The sequence below is a fragment of the Musca autumnalis genome, unplaced genomic scaffold (assembly GCF_047663935.1).
Source record: "Musca autumnalis isolate F117 unplaced genomic scaffold, ASM4766393v1 scaffold_4, whole genome shotgun sequence".
Lineage (NCBI taxonomy): Eukaryota > Metazoa > Arthropoda > Insecta > Diptera > Muscidae > Musca > Musca autumnalis.
In genome coordinates, this window is record NW_027411977.1 from 216027906 (window position 1) to 216046865 (window position 18960).

The 18960-nt window shown below is 36.3% G+C and overlaps 2 protein-coding genes across 9 annotated transcripts in view; one reads left to right on the forward strand and one right to left on the reverse strand.

The window, feature by feature from the left end:
• LOC141403692 (venom protease) overlaps positions 1 to 17026 on the reverse strand; it is a 52850-nt gene extending 35824 nt beyond the window's left edge. The window contains exons 1-3 of one of the 4 annotated variants that reach the window (XM_073986487.1): positions 16848 to 17004; positions 8128 to 8156; positions 7147 to 7850 (exon numbers count right to left, since the gene is read on the reverse strand). In XM_073986487.1, the coding sequence (XP_073842588.1) occupies positions 7147 to 7550 (404 nt within the window). In that variant the 5' untranslated portion in view covers positions 7551 to 7850; positions 8128 to 8156; positions 16848 to 17004. Of the gene's footprint in view, positions 1 to 7146; positions 7882 to 8127; positions 8157 to 16843 lie in introns of all 4 variants that reach the window. The other 3 variants (XM_073986485.1, XM_073986488.1, XM_073986486.1) reach the window with 3 other exon arrangements.
• Positions 1 to 18960, forward strand: part of ome (dipeptidyl peptidase 4 omega) — a 561457-nt gene that overhangs the window by 46936 nt on the left and 495561 nt on the right. The gene's annotated exons all lie outside the window — the stretch shown is intronic.

The following is an 18960-nucleotide window of genomic DNA, read 5'->3' on the forward strand; positions in this document are numbered from 1 at the left end:
GTTACTATACGGAACACCTCCCAGAGCCTTTCTAACTAAAGAAAGGACCTCAGAACTTTTCTGTTATATACAGACGACATTACTACACGGAAAATGTCGGAGTAGTTCTGCAGCACTTTGAGGGCCTTCTGTTACTCTTCAGCGGATCTCAGAGCCCTTCTGTTACTATACAAAAGACATTAGAAGCTTTATGCTACTACACAAAAAACCTCGGATTCCTTCTGTTACTATACAAATGATCTTACCGGCCTCCTGTTACTATATAGAAGAACTCAGAGGCTTCTGTTACTATATAGAAGACCTCGAAGACCTTCTGTTGCTACACAGAAAACCTCAAGGGCCTACTGTTACGATGCAAAATACCTCAAGCGTCCTCTGTTACTATTTAGAAGATCTCAGAGGCCATTTGTTACTATACAGAAGACATTAGAGGCTTTCTGTTATAACACGGAAGACCTCGGAGGCTATATGTTACTATACAGAATACCTCAGAATCCTTCTACAGCACACTTTAGAAGCCTTCTGCTACTTTCAAGCAGGCATCACAGGCCTTTTGTTACTCTACAGCAGAACTCAAAGTCCTTCTGTTGCTGTAACCTTAAATGCCTTCTGCTACTACAGAAAACACCTCAGATGCCTCTTTTTACTATACAAAAGATCTTTCACGTCTCATGTTGTTAGACTGAAAACCTCATAAGCCTTCTTTTACGATACAGAAGACCTATGTGCCCTTCTGTCGGTACGTGGATAACCTCAGACACCTACTGTTAAGGAAAAATACCTTAAATTTTATAGAGGATCTACGAGGTCATATGTTACTATACAGAAGACCTCAAAGGCCTTCTGTGACTACACAGAAGACTTCAGAGGCCTACTATTACTATACGGAAGTCCTCAGATGCTCGTTAATACTGTACAAAAGACCCAGAGGCCTTCTATTACTATACAGAAGAGCTCAAAGGACTGTTTTAACAGAGGTCTTCTGTTGCTATACAGAAGACATTAAAGGCTTTCTGTTACTACACAGAAGACCTCGGAGGGCTTCTGTTACTAAACAGAAGATATCAGAGGTATTTTGTTGCTATACAGAATACCTCACAGCCTTGCCGCCCACCTTATAGGCTTTCTCTTAAACTCCAGCAGACCTCACAGGTATTTGGTTACTCTACAGCAGAACTCAGAGTCCTTCTATTGCCATAACACAGACCTTAATGTCTTCTGTTACTGCACAAAATAACTTAGATTTCTCCTGTTACTATATGAAAGATCTCAGAGGTTTTCTGTTACTATACAGAAAATATTGGAGGCATTCTGTTACTACACAGAAGACCTCAAAGGGCTTCGTTACTATACAGAAGACCTCATAGACCTTCCGTTACGATAAAAAAAGACTTCAAGTGCTCTCTGTTACTATATAGAAGATCTACCAGGCCATCTGTTACTATACAGAAGTTCTTAAAGACATTCTGTTACTGCACATAAGACTTCAAAGGGCCTTCGGCTACTATATAAAGACTTCAATGGTCTTCTGCTACTATGCGGAAGACCTGAGAAAGTCTCTTAGTAGAGGAAAGGCGTTGAATATCCTCTGTTGTTATACAGAAGACTAATGAAGCCTACTTGTTCTCTGTTGCTAAACAGAAGGCCTCAGAATTCACTGGTACTGTATAGAAATTCTTACAGATCTTCTATTACTGTACAGGAAATCATTTTTTTTTGTACAGTAGACTTCAGCTGTTACTGTTACTATACGGAGAAAAGCAGTGGCCTTCTGATACTCTAAGGCAGCGTCGCCCATAATATTTCCTTCAATACTAATGCATGTGTGTATGCATGGGTGAAAAAAACAACAACAACCTGATGTTTATCGTTTGTTTATGTGTTTAACAGAGGTCTTCTGTTGCTATACAGAAGACATTAAAGGCTTTCTGTTACTACACAGAAGACCTCGGAGGGCTTCTGTTACTAAACAGAAGATATCAGAGGTCTTTTGTTGCTATACAGAATACCTTACAGCCTTGCCGCCCACCTTATAGGCTTTCTCTTACTCTCCAGTAGACCTCAAAGGCATTTTGTTACTCTACAGCAGACCTCAGAGTCCTTCCGTTGCTATAACGCAGACCTTAATGTCTTCTGTTACTGCACAAAATAACTTAGATTCCTCCTCTTACTATAAAAAAGATCTCAGAAGTCTTCTGTTACTATACAGAATATATTAGAGGCTTTCTGTTACTACACAGAAGACCTCGTAGGGCTTCGTTACTATACAGAAGACCTCAGAGGCATTCTGTTCCGATAAAAAAGACTTCATGTGCTCTTTGTTACTTTATAGAAGATATACCAGGCCATCTGTTACTATACAGAAGACCTTAAAGTTGTTCTGTTACTATACAGAAAACCTCAAAGGCTTTCTGTTATTATACAGAAGTTCTTAAAGACATTCTGTTACTGCACATAAGACTTCAAAGGGCCTTCGGCTACTATAAAAAAACTTCAATGGTCTTCTGCTACTATACGGAAGACCTGAGAAAGTCTCTTAGTAGAGGAAAGACCTTGAGTATCCTCTGTTATTATACAGAAGACTAATGAAGCCTACTTGTTCTCTGTCGCTAAACAGAAGGCCTCAGAAGTCACTGGTACTGTATAGAAGTTCTTGCAAATCTTCTTTTACTGTACCGGAAATCCCTTTTTTGTACAGTAGACTTCAGAAGCATACTGCTACTGTACGGAGAAAAACAGTGGCCTTCAAATACTCTAAGGACAACATAATACGCGCGGGACCTTAGAGATATTCTTTTATTATATTTTTTTAAAATGACTCCCTTTCTTGTTCAGAAGTCTTCTGATACTATACAGACAAACATAGAGACCCGCTGGTACTGTACAAAAATCCTCACAAGTCTTCTATCCAGCAGTTGAATCACTACAAGTGTACAGTACAAGTGTCGTTGGAGTACATCTTTTTCTATGAATTCACTTTTTCAACTCCACTGCACTCCACTCCATTAAAAATTTCAGTCTCGTGAACTACCGCAAAAATTTTGGCAACTAAAGCAACTGCTTATAAATTGTATCCAACGGAGTGCATTTTTCATAACTCCGTGTGGACTGCATCAACGGATGTTGTGAAATCATAACTCCACATGCACAACTTCCAAAATTTTTTGCTGGGTATTATTGTATGGGGCTTCTGATACTACACATAGGAACTCAGATGCCTTTTCTTAAAATTTAGAAAATTTTAGGGGACTTCAGTTACTGTTCAAAATACGCCAGATGCGATCTCTGCTCTAGGCAAATTTTGGAACTCTTCTGTTGTGTTACAGAGGGACAAAAACCGCAAATTACATTGTATAAGTCCTCAGAGTGCTTTACTAATAAAAGTTATACCGATGGAGTTATACACAAGAATTTAGAAGACTAATTTTTCTATACACAAGACTTAGGAAACTTTCTGCTACTATCGGAGACATTAGAGGTGTTCTGTGGACCTTATGTTACCATAAATTTTACCTCATAGAACTCCCAAGGACCTAACATTCATAAATCGATAGTTCAGTTTCATAAATAATATATCAGGAGAATTTTTTGCCGATATCTAAGAGGTCATATGCTGTCGTGAAGAAAATTTCGTAAGATTTTAGATATCACAAAAGGTCTCTGAGCTATTTCTTACTAGGCAAAGAACATCAATTGTCTTCTGTAATAAGAAAGAAAATATCAGATGTGGGTTGCTAATGTACTAAGCAAAATACGTCAGAAGTCTTATGTTTATAGACTTGAGACATCAAATTACATTTCAGAATTTATCTTGACATGGGGAACCCTAAAAAGCCTTATGTTGGCATACAGTATAGCCGAAGATCTTATTTTTGTATCGGATGGCCCCACATACATTTTCTTACTATACAGAGGCCTCTGTTACACCACAAACACTTCTGTCATAATGGATAGTGCTGATATACAGAAACTAAGAACCTTTATATTGTTATCCAAAGACTTCTGATACTGAATGGTGTTCTATACAAGACCATAGAAGCCCCCTTTCGGTATGCGGACGTCCCAAGATCCTTCTTTTTCTTTTCACAACAACGCGGAATTCTTATACCGTTTTACAAAGGTCACAGATGTCCGATAGTGTTAAATAGAAGTACTTAGAAACATTCTATTGCCGAAAAAATTGCTCAAAGGGCTTCTGTTGAGCCCAAGAAAGAGTTGGGTGTTTTTCAAATATTTCTTTAAAGAAAGCCCCCTAAGATAATGATCGAAAACTGAGTGGATATATTTTTGTACAGGACTTTCAAATAAAACATTTCCATGACCCATTCAGATACCCTCCATTACAAATAATCGGTAACTAATTGAATTTCTAAGGCAATAAGACAGGTGTAATTTCTGTTTGTTAAAACCGGTAATCTGTTATTCATATTTAAATATTCCGCCCAAATGTATGCTCTTTTTTATATTTCTTCGGTAATTTGTGCAATAAGAATATTTAAGTTGAAATATAGATGGCGTTATAGATTAAATACTATTTTATATTGTTTTTAGTTACCTGTCATTCGAATTCCTGTCCATTCAAACAAATGAGGACAATCATAGCGTGCTTTATTTAAAAAATATTTTCTGAGGGACTGACAGGCCTTGCTTGACCGAAATAATATTTTTTTGAGGGACTAGCAGAGAGTGCGTGACTGAAAGAATATTGTTGCAGGGACTGGCACAGCGTGCTTGATTGAAAGAATATTTTTTGAGAGCCTAGCAAGGCGTGCTTTACTGAAAGAATGTTTTTTGCGGAATATTTTTTAAGGGACTAGCAGAGCGTGTTTTATTTAAAGAATATTTTTGAAGAACTAGAGGAGCGTGCTTGACTGAAAGAATATTTTTTGAGGGACTTAAGAGCGTGCGTGACAGAAAGAATATTTTTGAAGGACTACCAAAGCGTACTTGACTGAAATAATATTTTTTGCGGAACTAGAGGAGTGCGCTTGTCTGAAAGGATATTTTTTGCGGGACTAGAGGAACGTTCTTGATTTAAAGAATATATTAGGGGAACTAGCAGAGCACAGCGTGCTTGATTGAAAGAATATTTTTGAGAGCCTAGCGAGGCGTTCTTGACTGAAAGAATATTATTTTGCGCAATATTTTTGAATATTTTTTAGGGACTAGCAGAGCGTGTTTTATTTGAAGAATATTTTTGAAGAACTAGAGGAGCGTGCTTGATTGAAAGAATATTTTTTGAAGGACTACCAAAGCGTACTTGAGTGAAATAATATTGTTTGCGGGACTAGCGGAGCGTGCTTGTCTGAAAGGATATTTTCTGTGGGAATAGAGGAGCGTGCTTGACTGAAAGAATATCGTTTGAGGGACTAGCAGAGCGTGCATGACTGCAAGAATATATTTTGGGGGGGGGGGGGGGGGTAGAGTAGCATGCTTGACTGAAGGAATATTTTTTGAGGAAGTACAGGAATGTGTTTGACTAAATGAATATTTTTTGAACAACAGGCAGAGTGTGCTTGACAGAATATTTTGTAAGGGAATAAATATCGGAGCATTCTTGACTGAAAGAAAATTTTAGCAGGAGCTAGAGGAGCGTGTTTGACTGAAAGAATATTGTTTAAAGGAATAGCAGAGCGTGCCTGACTGAAAAAAATACTTTTTGAGCAACTAGAAATGAGTGTTTTATTTAAAGAAACACTTTTAGGGGCCAGAAGAGCGAATTTGACTGAAAGAATATTTTTTGAGGGACTAGCAGAGCGTGCTTGACTGAAAGAATATTTTTGAAGTGACTAGAAGAGCGTGTATGACTGAAAGAATATTTTTTGAGGAACTATAGGAGCGTGCTTGATGGAAAGAATATTTTTTTGAGGAAGTAGAGAAACGTGCTTAATTGAAAGAATATTTTGAGGCTCTAGCTGTGCGTGCTTGACTGGAAGAATATTGTTTTGACGGACTAGATAAGTTTGCTTGACTGAAATATTATTTTTAAGGCACTAGCAGAGCGTGCTTTACCTAAAGAATATTTTTTGAGGGACCAGAGCAGCTTGCGTGGTTTAAACAATACTTTTCTGAAGGACTAGAAGAGCGTACTTGATTGAAAGAATATTTTTAAGGAACTAGCAGACCGTGCTTGGCTGAAAGAATATTTTTAAAGGACTGACAGAGCGTGCTTCATTAAAAAAATATTTTTAAAGGACTAGCAGAATATGCTTGGCTGAAAGAATATTTTTAAAGGACTGGCAGAGCGTGCTTGATTGAAAGAATACTTTTGAGGTACTAAAAGAGCGTGCTTAACTGAAAGAATATTTTTAAGGAACTATCAGAGCGCGCTTGAATAAAAAAAAATATTTTGTAAGGGACTAGCAGAGCGTGCTTGAGTTAAGGAATATTTTTTGGGGACTAGCGGAGCGTTTTTTATTTAAAGAATATTTGTTGAGGATCTAGAGGAGAGTGCTTGACTGAAAGAATGATTTTGGATGACTTGGAGAGCGTGTTTGACTGATAGAATATGCTGTGAGGCACTAGAGGAGTGTGCTTGACTGATGGATTATGTTTTTGAGGGGCAGACCGTGCGTGCTTGACTGAAAGAATTTTTTTGAGGGACTGGAGGAACGTTCTTAACTGAAAGCATATTTTTTGAGGCAATAGAGGAGCATGCTTGACTGAAAGAATATTTTTGAGGGACAAGAGGAGCATGCTTGACTGAAAGAATATTTTTGAGGGACTAGCAAAGCGTGCTTGATTGAAAGGGCATATCAGAGAGTGCTTGACTGAAGGAATATTGTTAAAAGACTACAAGAGCGTGCTTGACCGAAGGAATACTTTGTGAGGTACTAGAAGAGCGCGGATTATTTAATGACCATTGTCTGTATATTTTTTATTAGAATCATTTGCCATTAATCATACCCACATAACTGATCATTTATCATCCCGTTATAGGGCTCATCGACTTGCTAAATACTTAGGAATGTTGCGATATTTTACATATCTTGTAACATAACTTAGCCGGCATAACTAATTAACACATTTTTAATAACTAAAACTATTTAGGACACGAAGTCCATTCAATATTTCACTCAAAGAAAAAAATTGGACCATTTCACCCAATTTGTTAATAAAAATATGTAATACTTATTTAAAACTCACCTGCATGAACATGTCTGTTTAGTTGAATCATGGGCAACATGTGCATTGGTGCCGGTGGTGGCGCCTGCTGCTGAACCATTAGCTGGTAATGGTGGTCCCGAGTGGTTACGATTAAAAACGCCAAACCAATTATTGATGGGATTTTGACGGGTCGATGATGAAATCATGGCCATCATATTCAGACCTTTAGCAGAGTTACGATGCAATTTCTTGCTTGTAGATTTTTGGCTGAATTGTTGTTGAGGATGCAGATCATGATGGTATTTTCCAGGTGTGGCAAAACTGGTGGCTGTCGAAGCAGCTGAAGATGATGTGGATGTTGCTGACACCATCATCAGCAGCATTGCCGTATTGGCAATAGAGGAAACTATTAAAATTTGCACAAATTGTGTGAAACAAACCATTTTGATGTTGTTGTTGGCAGGAAATTACTTTGCAGAAATATGTGGAAAACAAATTCTTGGCGTGTTAGGTATTGGAAGTTTTTCGTTGTTGTTATTGTTGTTTTGATTGCAAGTAACCGGCTTTTCTAAATCGTCCGTTGCTGTTTTTTTTCTTTCTTGTTTCGCTTCGGTTTCTGTTTGATCCGTTCGTTCGTTCACTTTGAAGGTGTCACGTTAGTTTAAATTTAAATAAATCACAGTTAATTAGTTATGGACATGACACAGCATGTCGTGTCTCGGTGTGGCATATTCCAACATATGCTAAATATACCGTTAAATTTGTAATTAAACGCTTTCCAAAGAGAAACAAAATTATTTGGGGTGTTGGTGGTTTTGTTTTATTTTCTTGTAGTTCGGCGTTTTTGTTTGTGTTTTGTTATGTTTTATTATTAATTATTATTAATCACACAGGATGGCGAGCATTAGTTTCAAATTAAGAAGTCACTTGGGAAGTTATTATTGTTATTTATTTTTTTTTGTGTATTTTATATATATTTTCATGCAGTTAAAACAAATCGTGCTTTTTGTTTAATTTTACTTGTTTTTATTTCATCTCGAAAACTGTATCTGAAATTAAATTAAAATAAATTTTGTCCTGAAGAAAAGAGTTGAAGAATGTCGTAGTACAGTGGCTTAAGAACAATATTAACTTAAATCTGAGACATTCTCTGATAGTTTATATTTATTTAATTAATTTTGAATGTAAAGGAATTAGTTAAAATTTCAGTTGGGTTCTTAATATCCGTTGTCCTGCATTCATATTTAAATATTCCGCCCAAAAGTATGCTCATAAATGTACATTTCTTCGAAACTAAAAATAATATTAAAATTTGCTATGTTCCAGAACCTGCAAGAAGCTGCTATTTTTTACTACGATAACATTTTTTCCTTTATGTTATCGGAAAAAATAGTAAAAATTAGTAGATTCTTGCAGTACTGGAACAGACCAATTGAAATATAGATAGAAGTAATTCAAATTCATTAATTTTTTATAGTTTTCTTTTAAGAGAAACCCCAACCCAAATAATGTTTTTGTAATAAATGAACGAGCTTTTTCGTATTGAAGATCGGAAGGACTTCTTATACTTTACTATTGCTATAGAAGAGTACCAGTAGGACATCTTAATAAAGACCAGTGCCTATTGACGACAGTCGGATAACCAGTACGCCTGAAAGAATATTTTTTGAGGGACTAGAGGAGCGTGCTTGACTGTAAGAATATTGTTTGAGGACTAGCAGAGCGTGCTTAACGGACAAAATATTTTTGAGAGACTAGGAGAGCGTGCTTGATTGAAAGACATTTTTTGAGGGACTAGCAGAGCGTGCTTGAATGAACGAATATTTATTGAGGGACTAAGAAAGCGTGCTTGACTGGCAGCACATTTTTTGAGAGACTAGAAGAGCGTGCTTGACTGAAGGAATATTTTCTGAGGGACTAGCAGAGCGTGCTTGACTGAAAGAATATTATTGAGGGACTAGAGGAGTGTGATTGACCAAAATAATGTTTTCGAAGGACAAGAGGAGCGTGCTTGACAGAAAGAATCTATTTTTAAGGATAAGAGTACCGTTCTTCACTGCAAGAATATTGTTTGAGGGGTTAGCAGAGCGTGTTTGACTGAACGAATATTTTTTGAGGGACTAGAAGAGGGTTCTTGACTGAAAGAATATTGTTTGAGGAACTAGCAGAGCGGGCGTGCTTGAAAGAATATTTTTTGAGGGACTAGAAGAGCGTGCTTGACTGAAAGAGTATTGTTTGAGGGACTAGCAGAGTGTGCTTAACTGAAAGAATATTTTTTGAGGGACTAAGCAAGCGTGCTTGACTGAAAGAATATTTTTGAGGGACTAAGCAAGCGTGCTTGACTGAAAGAATTTTATTCGAAGGACTAAAGGACCGTACTTGACTAAAAGAATATCTTTTGAGGGACTAGAAGAACGTGATTGACTGAAAGAATATTTTTGATGGACTAGAGGATCGTGCTTGACTGAATGAATATATTTTTAGGGACTAGATGAGCGTGCTTGACAGCAAAAATATTTTTTAATTCACTAGAAGAGCATGCTGGACTAAAAGAATATTTTATGAGGGACTAAAGTAGCGTGCTTGACTGCAAGAATATTTTTTAATTCACTAGAAGAGCATGCTGGACTAAAAGAATATTTTATGAGGGACTAGAGGAGCGTGCTTGACTGCAAGAATATTTTTTAATTCACTAGAAGAGCATGCTTGAGGGTTTGGAGGAGCGTGCTAGGCTAAAAGAATATTTTGTGAGGGACTAGAAGAACGTGCTTTACTGAAATAATATTTTTGAAGGACTTAAGGAGCATGCTTGACTAAAAAATATTGTTTAAGGACCTAACAGAGCGTGCTTGTCTGAAAGACTGAAATAATTTTTTTGAGTGACTAGCAGAGCCTGCTTGACTGAAGGAATATTTTTTGAGGGACTAGAAGAGCGTGCTTGGCTGAATGAATATTTTTGAGGGACTAGAAGAGCGTGCTTGACTGAAAGAATATTTTTTTGAGAAACTAGAGAATCGTGGTTTACTACAAAAATATTGTTTGAGGGAGTAGCAGAGCGTGGTTGACTGAAAGAATAGTTTAAGGCACCAGCAGAGCGTGCTTGTTTGAAAAATTTTTTTCTTTTTTCCCGAAAGGGTCTTTATTGCCTCATTTTCTTCCGAAAGTTTCTCTAAAAGAATTCTTTTGTTCAGAATGGGCCTGAAGAAACATACTTTCATTCAAAAAGGGTTTTAGAAGTCGCATTTCATTTAGAAAGGGCTTTAAGAATCACCCTTCCGTTTAGAAAGGAATTTAATAATCACTATTCTTTTGGAAAGTGTCCTTAAAAGCACCACTTATTTGAGAAATTGTCTTAAGAAGCAACCTTTCGTTCAGGAAGAGTCCTTAGAAAACCCCATTCATTCACAAAGGGTCTTTAGAGGCATCCTTTCGTTTAGAAAGGTTTTTCAGATGCACCCCTTTGCCCGGAAGGAGTTGTTCAGAAAACTCTTCAGAAGCACCATTTCGTTTAAAAAAGTCTTTAGAGGCATTTTTATTTGATAAACGGTTTTTAGGAGTACGATTCCATTCAGGAAGCACACTTTCCTTCAAAAAGGTCGCTAGAAGCACATTTTCCTACAGAAAGACTCTTTAGAAGAACTTTTTCGTTCAGAAAGGGTCGCTTTAGGGGCACCCTCTCGTTCACAAAGTTTTTTTGGGCCCCCTTTCATTTAGAAAGGGTGTTTGATCCACCCGTTCGTTAAAAAGTGTCTTTAGAAGCACACTTTCCTACAGAGAGGGTTTTCAGATGCACTTTTTCGTAAAGAAAAGGTCTTTAGAAGAACATAGAAGAGGACTTTAGGGGCACCCATTCGGTCAGAAAAGGTCTTTAGAAACACACTGTTGTTCGGAAAGTGTCTTTAGAAGCACCCCTTCGTTCAAAAAGTGTCTCTAGGAGCACTCTTTTATTCAGAAAGTTTCGTCAGAATCACCCTTTCGTTCAGAAAGGGTCATTAGAAACATAATTTCCTTCAGAAGCACCCATTCGTTCAGAAAGGGTCATTAGAAGTACCCTTCATTCCGAAAGGGTCGCTGAAAACACTTTTTCCGTCATAATGTGTCTTTAGAAGCACTCTTTCGCTCAGAAAGGGTCTTTAGAAGCACCCCCTTCTATCAGAAGGAGTCTTTAGAAGCTCTCATTCATTCGGAAAGGGTATCTAGAACCACAATTTTTTTGAACATGGTTCTGTAGAAGCGCCCTATTGTTCAGAAAGGGTGCCATTTCATTGAGAAAGTATGTTTATAAGCACTGCTTCCTTCGGAAAGGGTATTGTCTCGATGGAATTCCCAACTACGTTTTAAACGAGATTATAAGTTGCTGTGGAGAACAAATGCTTAAATTACTGAACTCCTGCTTAGAATATGGATCCTTTCCATCGTTATGGAAAAGGCAAAGACTAATCCTGTTGCTCAAAAACGGCAAGCCCTTGGAAAATCCTTCATCATACCGCCCGCTATGTATGATAGATACATGCGGAAAACTCCTTGAGAGCATTATCCGCGACAGACTTGAAGAGTACATAGAACGTGCAAAGGGCTTATCTGAAAGCCAATTTGGTTTCAGAAAAAAAGATCTACGATCGATGCAATAAAAATGGTAACAGATATCGCAAGGGAAGCAATAAATGGCCAAAGCTGGAAAAAAAGAATATTGTGTTGTCATAACACTAGATGTTAAAAATGCCTTTAACACTGCTAATTGGGAGAATATCCTAAACGCTCTGAGACGGTTAAAGGTCCCGGCATATCTTGTGGCTATACTCCAGGACTACTTCCGCAACAGAATACTAATATACCAAACTGAGGAAGGTTTAATAGAATACCGAATATCAGGAGGAGTACCACAAGGATCTGTTCTTGGACCTCTTCTGTGGAACGTGATGTATGATGGCGTCTTAAAGCTAAAACTCCCAGAGAAAGCAAATATTATTGGATTTGCAGATGATATTGCGCTAGTGCCACCGTGGTGCAATGGTATGTACACCCGCCTTGCACAGATAAGGTCGTGGGTTCGATTCCCCGGCCAGGCAACATCAAAACACTTTCCAACAGTGGCAAAATACCCCTCAGTAATGTTGGCGACATTTCCTGAGTATTTCAGCCATGAACAACTTCTCTACAAAAGTGGTGTCTTAGACACGCCGTTCGGACTCGGCGATAAACTGTAGGTCCCATATCATTGAGGTAATATGAATCGGGGTGCACTCATTGATATGAGAGAAGTCTCCCTTGTCCCTTATGGGATGTTTGTGGAACAATTATTATTGCGCTAGTTATAGTTGCAAAAACAACCGAAGAAGCAAAAAATGTCTCAGAAGTCAGCATGCAGTTGGTTAAATCGTGGCTGTGTTCACAAGGCCTAGCATTAGCCGATCAAAAAACGGAAGCTGTATTAATTATAAGCCGCAGAACTGTAGAAAGGATAAAGCGTTCAAATTCGGTCTGGTAGTTGCAGAGGAATTCAATGTCAAAGTTAAACTTTTGAATTTTTTTACTATTTTTCATCAAAATATCAGTGCTTTTTTGTTTTTATATCTTCTTATATATTAAAGATGGTCAAACGCCAATAAATAAACTATAAAAATGCCAAAAAAATTAAAAAAAATTTTCATAAAACTTCATAAAACTTATGGTCTGTTCCAGTACTGCAAGAATCTACTAATTTTCACTATTTTTTTCGATAACATAAAGGAAAAAATGTTATCGTAGTAAAAAATAGTAGCTTCTTGCAGGTTCTGGAACAGAGCATTATATAACTCATATGAAAACTAATATACTCCAAAAAATTTTAATTTGTGTAAAAAAGCTGGAATTCATATGGGAATTGGTATGGAAAAACACACATTTTTACCCATGTAATTTCAATAAATTTAAAAAAGTGTTAAAAGGACGGAACTGGACGGGAACAAAAGTATATATGGGCTAAAAGAGGAGACTTTCGGGCATATTTCTGTGGAAACAGAACATTGTTCCATGTTGTTCCACAAAAGTTCTAGTCCACTAAATTTGGAATTTCATAAAATTTAGTACATGAGGAAAAATAAAATACCTCATGTTGTGTAAACGCCACGGTAATTTGTTTAATTTATTTTTAAAGGCCACAATCCAACGTACCTAACAAAAAAACAGCGAAAGCAATTTATATTATAGTTTCCGAGAAATAACTATTTCTTTCTCCAGGAGTTTTCAAAAATTACGTATTTCTCAAAAATTGGAAAAATGTTCGTTTTTAGGGGCACCCCACGCCCGCACCTTCCAATATTTTGACCTAATTTTTTGGTTTCCTTAGTTTCAATATGTTTACTATCGAATCCCATATAGAAATTAAATATCTGTTACAAAACAAAATTTTGATTTTTGGCCAGGAAAACCGATTCCTGAACCATTGTGCGGCGTTATTATAGACAATCGTCTATCTTTTAAGGAGCATTTGAATTACGTAAAGGCGAAAGCCGGAAACACTTGTAAAGCGCTGTGCCGTATAATGCCAAACACAAGAGCTCCGAGATACTTAAAGAGAAAAATTCTGACAGGAGTTACCAAAAATATTATTCTTTATGCTGCACAAATATGGGCGAAATCCTTGAGGTATGCCACTTATTACGAAAAGATTGGTACAGTATACAGACTGGCAGCACTACGTGTATGCTGTGCATATAGGACTGTTTCTGACGATGCAGCCTATGTTATCGCAGCTATGATTCCCATAGATATTCTTGCAAGAGAATCAGAATACGTATACAACTCAAGAAGCTCACAGGAAACAGATAATGAATCCGACGTCGCAAGCAGACGTAGCATTACCGAATGACAAAGTAGGTGGTCAGCATCTACAAAAGGCAGATGGACGTATTCTCTGATAAGAAATGTGGACACATGGTCAAATAGGCGACATGGAGATCTAAACTTCTATCTCACCCAATTTCTCTCCGGACATGACTGTTTCAGGGCCTATTTATACCGTTTTGGACTTGACTGCTCCCCTGATTGTCCCTGCTGCGTAGAACATGTAGAAGACCCATACCACGTTTTCTTTCTGTGCCCGCGATTCAGTGAAGAGAAGACAAACTTAGAGCGGCAAGTTGGTAGTGAGATATGTGTAGAAAACATAATCGAAATTATGATGACGTCTCTAAGCAATTGGGAGTATGTATGTGAGTACGTGAAGACAATAATATTGGAATTACGGAGGCAAGACGATTTTCGAAAAAGAATAACAAATAGAAGTGTTTTATAGAACATTCCCCCCTGCGACGAAATGCCTGTACGGCGGTACCGCAGGGATGGTGGATCAGAGTAAAGGGGTTATTTTAGCGTGTTAAAGTCTCGCACACCTGGCGAAGTCATAAACCAGGTAGCCAAAGTCTTTCGATGATTTTTTCCTCCACCAAAAAAAAAGCAGTCCCAATATTTGGAAATTAAACGTGTCTTTCTTAATGAAGATCATTGGGTCCTATAGAAATTGAGTCTTCTTATAAAAGAACAGTGAGAATTCATTTATAGACCTTCTAATAGAAACAATTGGTTTCTTTTATAGGAGACAGGAGGTTTTCTGCTACATCAGACCTCTAGAGGTCTTCTATCAATATATCTACAAGGGAGACTTCAAGAGTTGTATGTAAGACCTGCCTATAGAAGGCTTTATTTGCTCTTCTGTCTATAGGACAGCTATCAAGAGGTCTTCCGTCAAAAAATACTTTAAAAGGTCTTCTGTAAATAGATGACTTCAATAGATCTGCCGTCTATAGATGACCTCAAGAAGTTTTTTTTTTGTCAATAGAATATGTGTCTATAGAACACTTCAGCAGTGTTTCTCTGTCTAAAGAGGTCGTCTGTCTATCGAAATTCTCGAATTGTGCTCTTGAGATTTTCTACAGATGGAAAACCTAGAGACTGAACATCTTTTTAGGTCTTCTGTAGATTGAATATCTCTTGAGGTCTTATACTGACAGAAAATTCCTTGAAGTCTTCTAAAAATGAAAGACTCCTTGAAGTCCTCCATAGACAGAAGACTTCTTAAAGACAGCTATTGAAAAGACTTCGAAGGTTTGCGGTCTATAGAAGGTCTCAAGAGGTTTTCCATCTAAAGAAGGCCTTAATAGACCTTCCGTCTATAGAAGATCTCCAGAAGAAAAAAAAAACAAGTCAAGAAGTTTTCTGTTTGTAGAAAGCCTTAAGATGTGTTCTCTCAAGAAGATTTCTGTTTACAGAAGGCCTTAAGAAGTTTTCTCTCTAAAGAAAACTTCGACAAGAAGAATACCTTATAGAAGATCAGTGGGTGTTCTTATTGAGTACCAGTTGCTGATGTTGTAGCAGCATAGAAACCTACGTGGAAGCATAGGTTTGATTCTTGGTTGGCTGCCGCTGGCCGAAACACTAGGGTTTCGGGTCAATCCGGAACGAAAGAACCCGATATAGTGGGATCCAGTGGGTCCAGTGGGTATTCTTATCTTAAATAGGATTTCGTATAGGGGGCCTTCATATATTAACGAAAAATGGGTAGCATTATTGATGAAAAGTGGATCAGTGGGTCTTTTAAAAAGACACTACCCCCTTTTGAAATTCCAAGGATGACATTGTTAAATTTTGTTCCACTAGATAATTTTGCGAAAATTTGTGCGATTATCGATATAATTTCTATTGGGGTTTCGAAATATAGTCGTTTAAAAGACCATTGGTCCTATAACTTTAAAATTCTCTCTTTGAAATCGAATAATTACGTTTTATTCCTTCATAAATCGGTATGTCACGAATACTCGCGGAAAGTACATGTTCATCAGAATATTGTCCAACTGTTTTGCTTATACCCTCAGCTTTTAGGCTAAATAGGATATACACACTTTGATGAGACCAAAATTGTACCTCATCGAAATAATGGTTTTAGATCCGAAGTACGAGTATGTTTTTATGAATTTCGTTTCAGACAATTTGGAGATAATTTAGCCATGTGCCTAGTTAAGACATTACAATTTTTTTTTCGCGGGCAAGTCCACACTTCCTGAGAAATTGGCCGAAACACTTGAAACCCCCTATACACGTCTAAAGTATTGTGTTGACTTGTTTTCTTTAGGTCCGAGACCGAGGGTATATCTCTGTCGGCACAGTTGACTGATACTTTCTTACTTGATTTACATTCATGAAGTGCAGATTGTTTTCAGTTTTAATTTTCAAACAAAATTTTAAACTTGTTTTAATAATTTATTATTAATTGTTTTATTGGTAATAAAAAGGCAATAAAATATATTAAAAAAATATTTTTGGTTACTCAAAAATATTGTCTCTTAATTTTATCTTAACCAAAAAAATTCCAAAAAATTTTTTATATTTCGTTGCTTTCAAATTCCAAGAATTTTATTCATTCACTATTTATTCTTCAAAATTTTTTATTGCATTTTATTAATTCATCAGGGCACTCTTCTTCACTTTTTCTTCTTCACCACAATAAATCCCATCGCTACGTGCTTTAAATGCTCAATATTTGTTCTATTTTTTTTAAGAATATCTTGGACTTTGGTGTTCCGCTCCATTTCTGTGTGCTATGGGGCCTAATTTATATGCCCTTAGCATAAATTAACAATTTCACATTAGTCACCTAATTTTTATTTCTCTTTTTTTTTCATCAGCGATCGATTGTCAATATCAGGGCTATCATCAGCAATCAATAAAATGAAAATAAAATTCAAAACCAATCACACACATACACAACCACAAAAAAAGAAATTTATTTAGAACTTCTGTTGTCCATTCTTTTGTTTGTTTTTGTTTTTTTTTTTTTTTTTTTTGAAGATCTGTTATGTTAATGACCAGCAAATTAAAGCGTTTAACTCTTCGTGGGGAATTATCTTCTACTACCGTACACGCGAAAGTCTCGTTTCAAACTAAAAAACTTTACGGCATTTTGGTTAAGACAACATTGTCGCAGTCTTCATTGTTACGTTGTTAAACAACAGCGGCTGGAGCAGCAGCAGTTGCTGCTGCGGCAGACACTTAAACTGCCAACTCAAGCTCATCCTCAACTAACTACACGATCAGCAAAGCCATATCAGGCGAGCGTTAACGCCAACGTTGTTAATAACAGTTTGGGATCATGCTTTACGCATGTCCCCAAAGCAATTGATCTTGCCTTGCCTTGGGGGCTTTTGTTGAAAAAGTCGCTCACCTGCACTTGAACAGACCCCACGTTGTTCAGGGTGGTCACCACAATAGCCGCCAGCCTTTGGTAAACAAGTCAAGAGCACACTTCACACATACTTACAACAAGTGTTCCATTCGATAAACTGCAGTTGTGATTCACCAAGCCCCACATGTGGCCTCCTTCCTCACCACACCTCTGTTTGAAAAGAAAGTCTCCAAATGGATTCTTTTGTGTGTGTTCTTCCCCTTGTTCTTCTTGCTGTTTATTTGTTATTCTCTTCAGAACGCTTTGTTGTGTTTATTTTGAAATTCTTAAGAAAATAAATATACCTCAATCGTCCCAACAAACAGCCTTTGTATGCCGTATGCGTCTTGGCAACAGGTGTTCGTGTGTGTGTGTGCGCTCGCGCGCTGACTGCTTCATTGTGCGTTTGCGCATGCGCAGCAACTTTGCCGGCTATTCATTTAGAAGAAATGCTAATAGGTTTTTGGTTATTACCTTTCATAGCTCGCTCAATGAATAGCATTACGTTTGAAGATGTTTGTTGTTGTTATTGTTGTAGGCAATGTTGTGACATTTTGTTCTTTTTGTGGTTTTATTTATTGCTGTTGTTGTTCCGATCATAATAAACAATAACAATAACTTTTTGTAACGAAGAAGCACTGGGTGAAAATCTTATGGAAATTCTAACAATAATCGAACAATTTACTAAAGAAATTTTCGATTTCTATAGGAATTTCAATAGGAAATTTTTCGATTATCGATAAAATTTCTTTAGGAAATTTTTCGATTATCGATAAAATTTCTTTAGGAAATTTTTCGATTATCGATAAAATTTCTTTAGGAAATTTTTCGATTATCGATAAAATTTCTTTAGGAAATTTTTCGATTATCGATAAAATTTCTTTAGGAAATTTTTCGATTATCGATAAAATTTCTATAGAAAATTTTTCGATTATCAATAAAATTTCTATATAAAATCTTTCGATTATCGATAAAATTTCTATAGAAAATCTTTGGATTATCGATAAAATTTCTAAAGAAAATCTTTCGATTATCGATAAAATTTCAATAGGAAATTTTTCGATTATCGATAAAATTTCTATAGGAAATTTTTTCGATTATCGATAAAATTTCTATAGGAAATTTTTTCGATTATCTATAAAATTTCTATAGGAAATTTTTTCGATTACCGATAAAATTTCTATAGGAAATTTTTTCGATTATCGATAAAATTTCTATAGGAAATTTTTTCGATTATCGATAAAATTTCTATAGGAAATTTTTTCGATTATCGATAAAATTTCTATAGGAAATTTTTTCGATTATCGATAAAATTTCTATAGGAAATTTTTTCGATTATCGATAAAATTTCTATAGGAAATTTTTTCGATTATCGATAAAATTTCTATAGGAAATTTTTTCGATTATCGATAAAATTTCTATAGGAAATTTTTTCGATTATCGATAAAATTTCTATAGGAAATTTTTTCGATTATCGATAAAATTTCTATAGGAAATTTTTTCGATTATCGATAAAATTTCTATAGGAAATTTTTTCGATTATCGATAAAATTTCTGTAGGAAATTTTTTCGATTATCGATAAAATTTCTATAGGAAATTTTTTCGATTATCGATAAAATTTCTATAGGAAATTTTTTCGATTATCGATAAAATT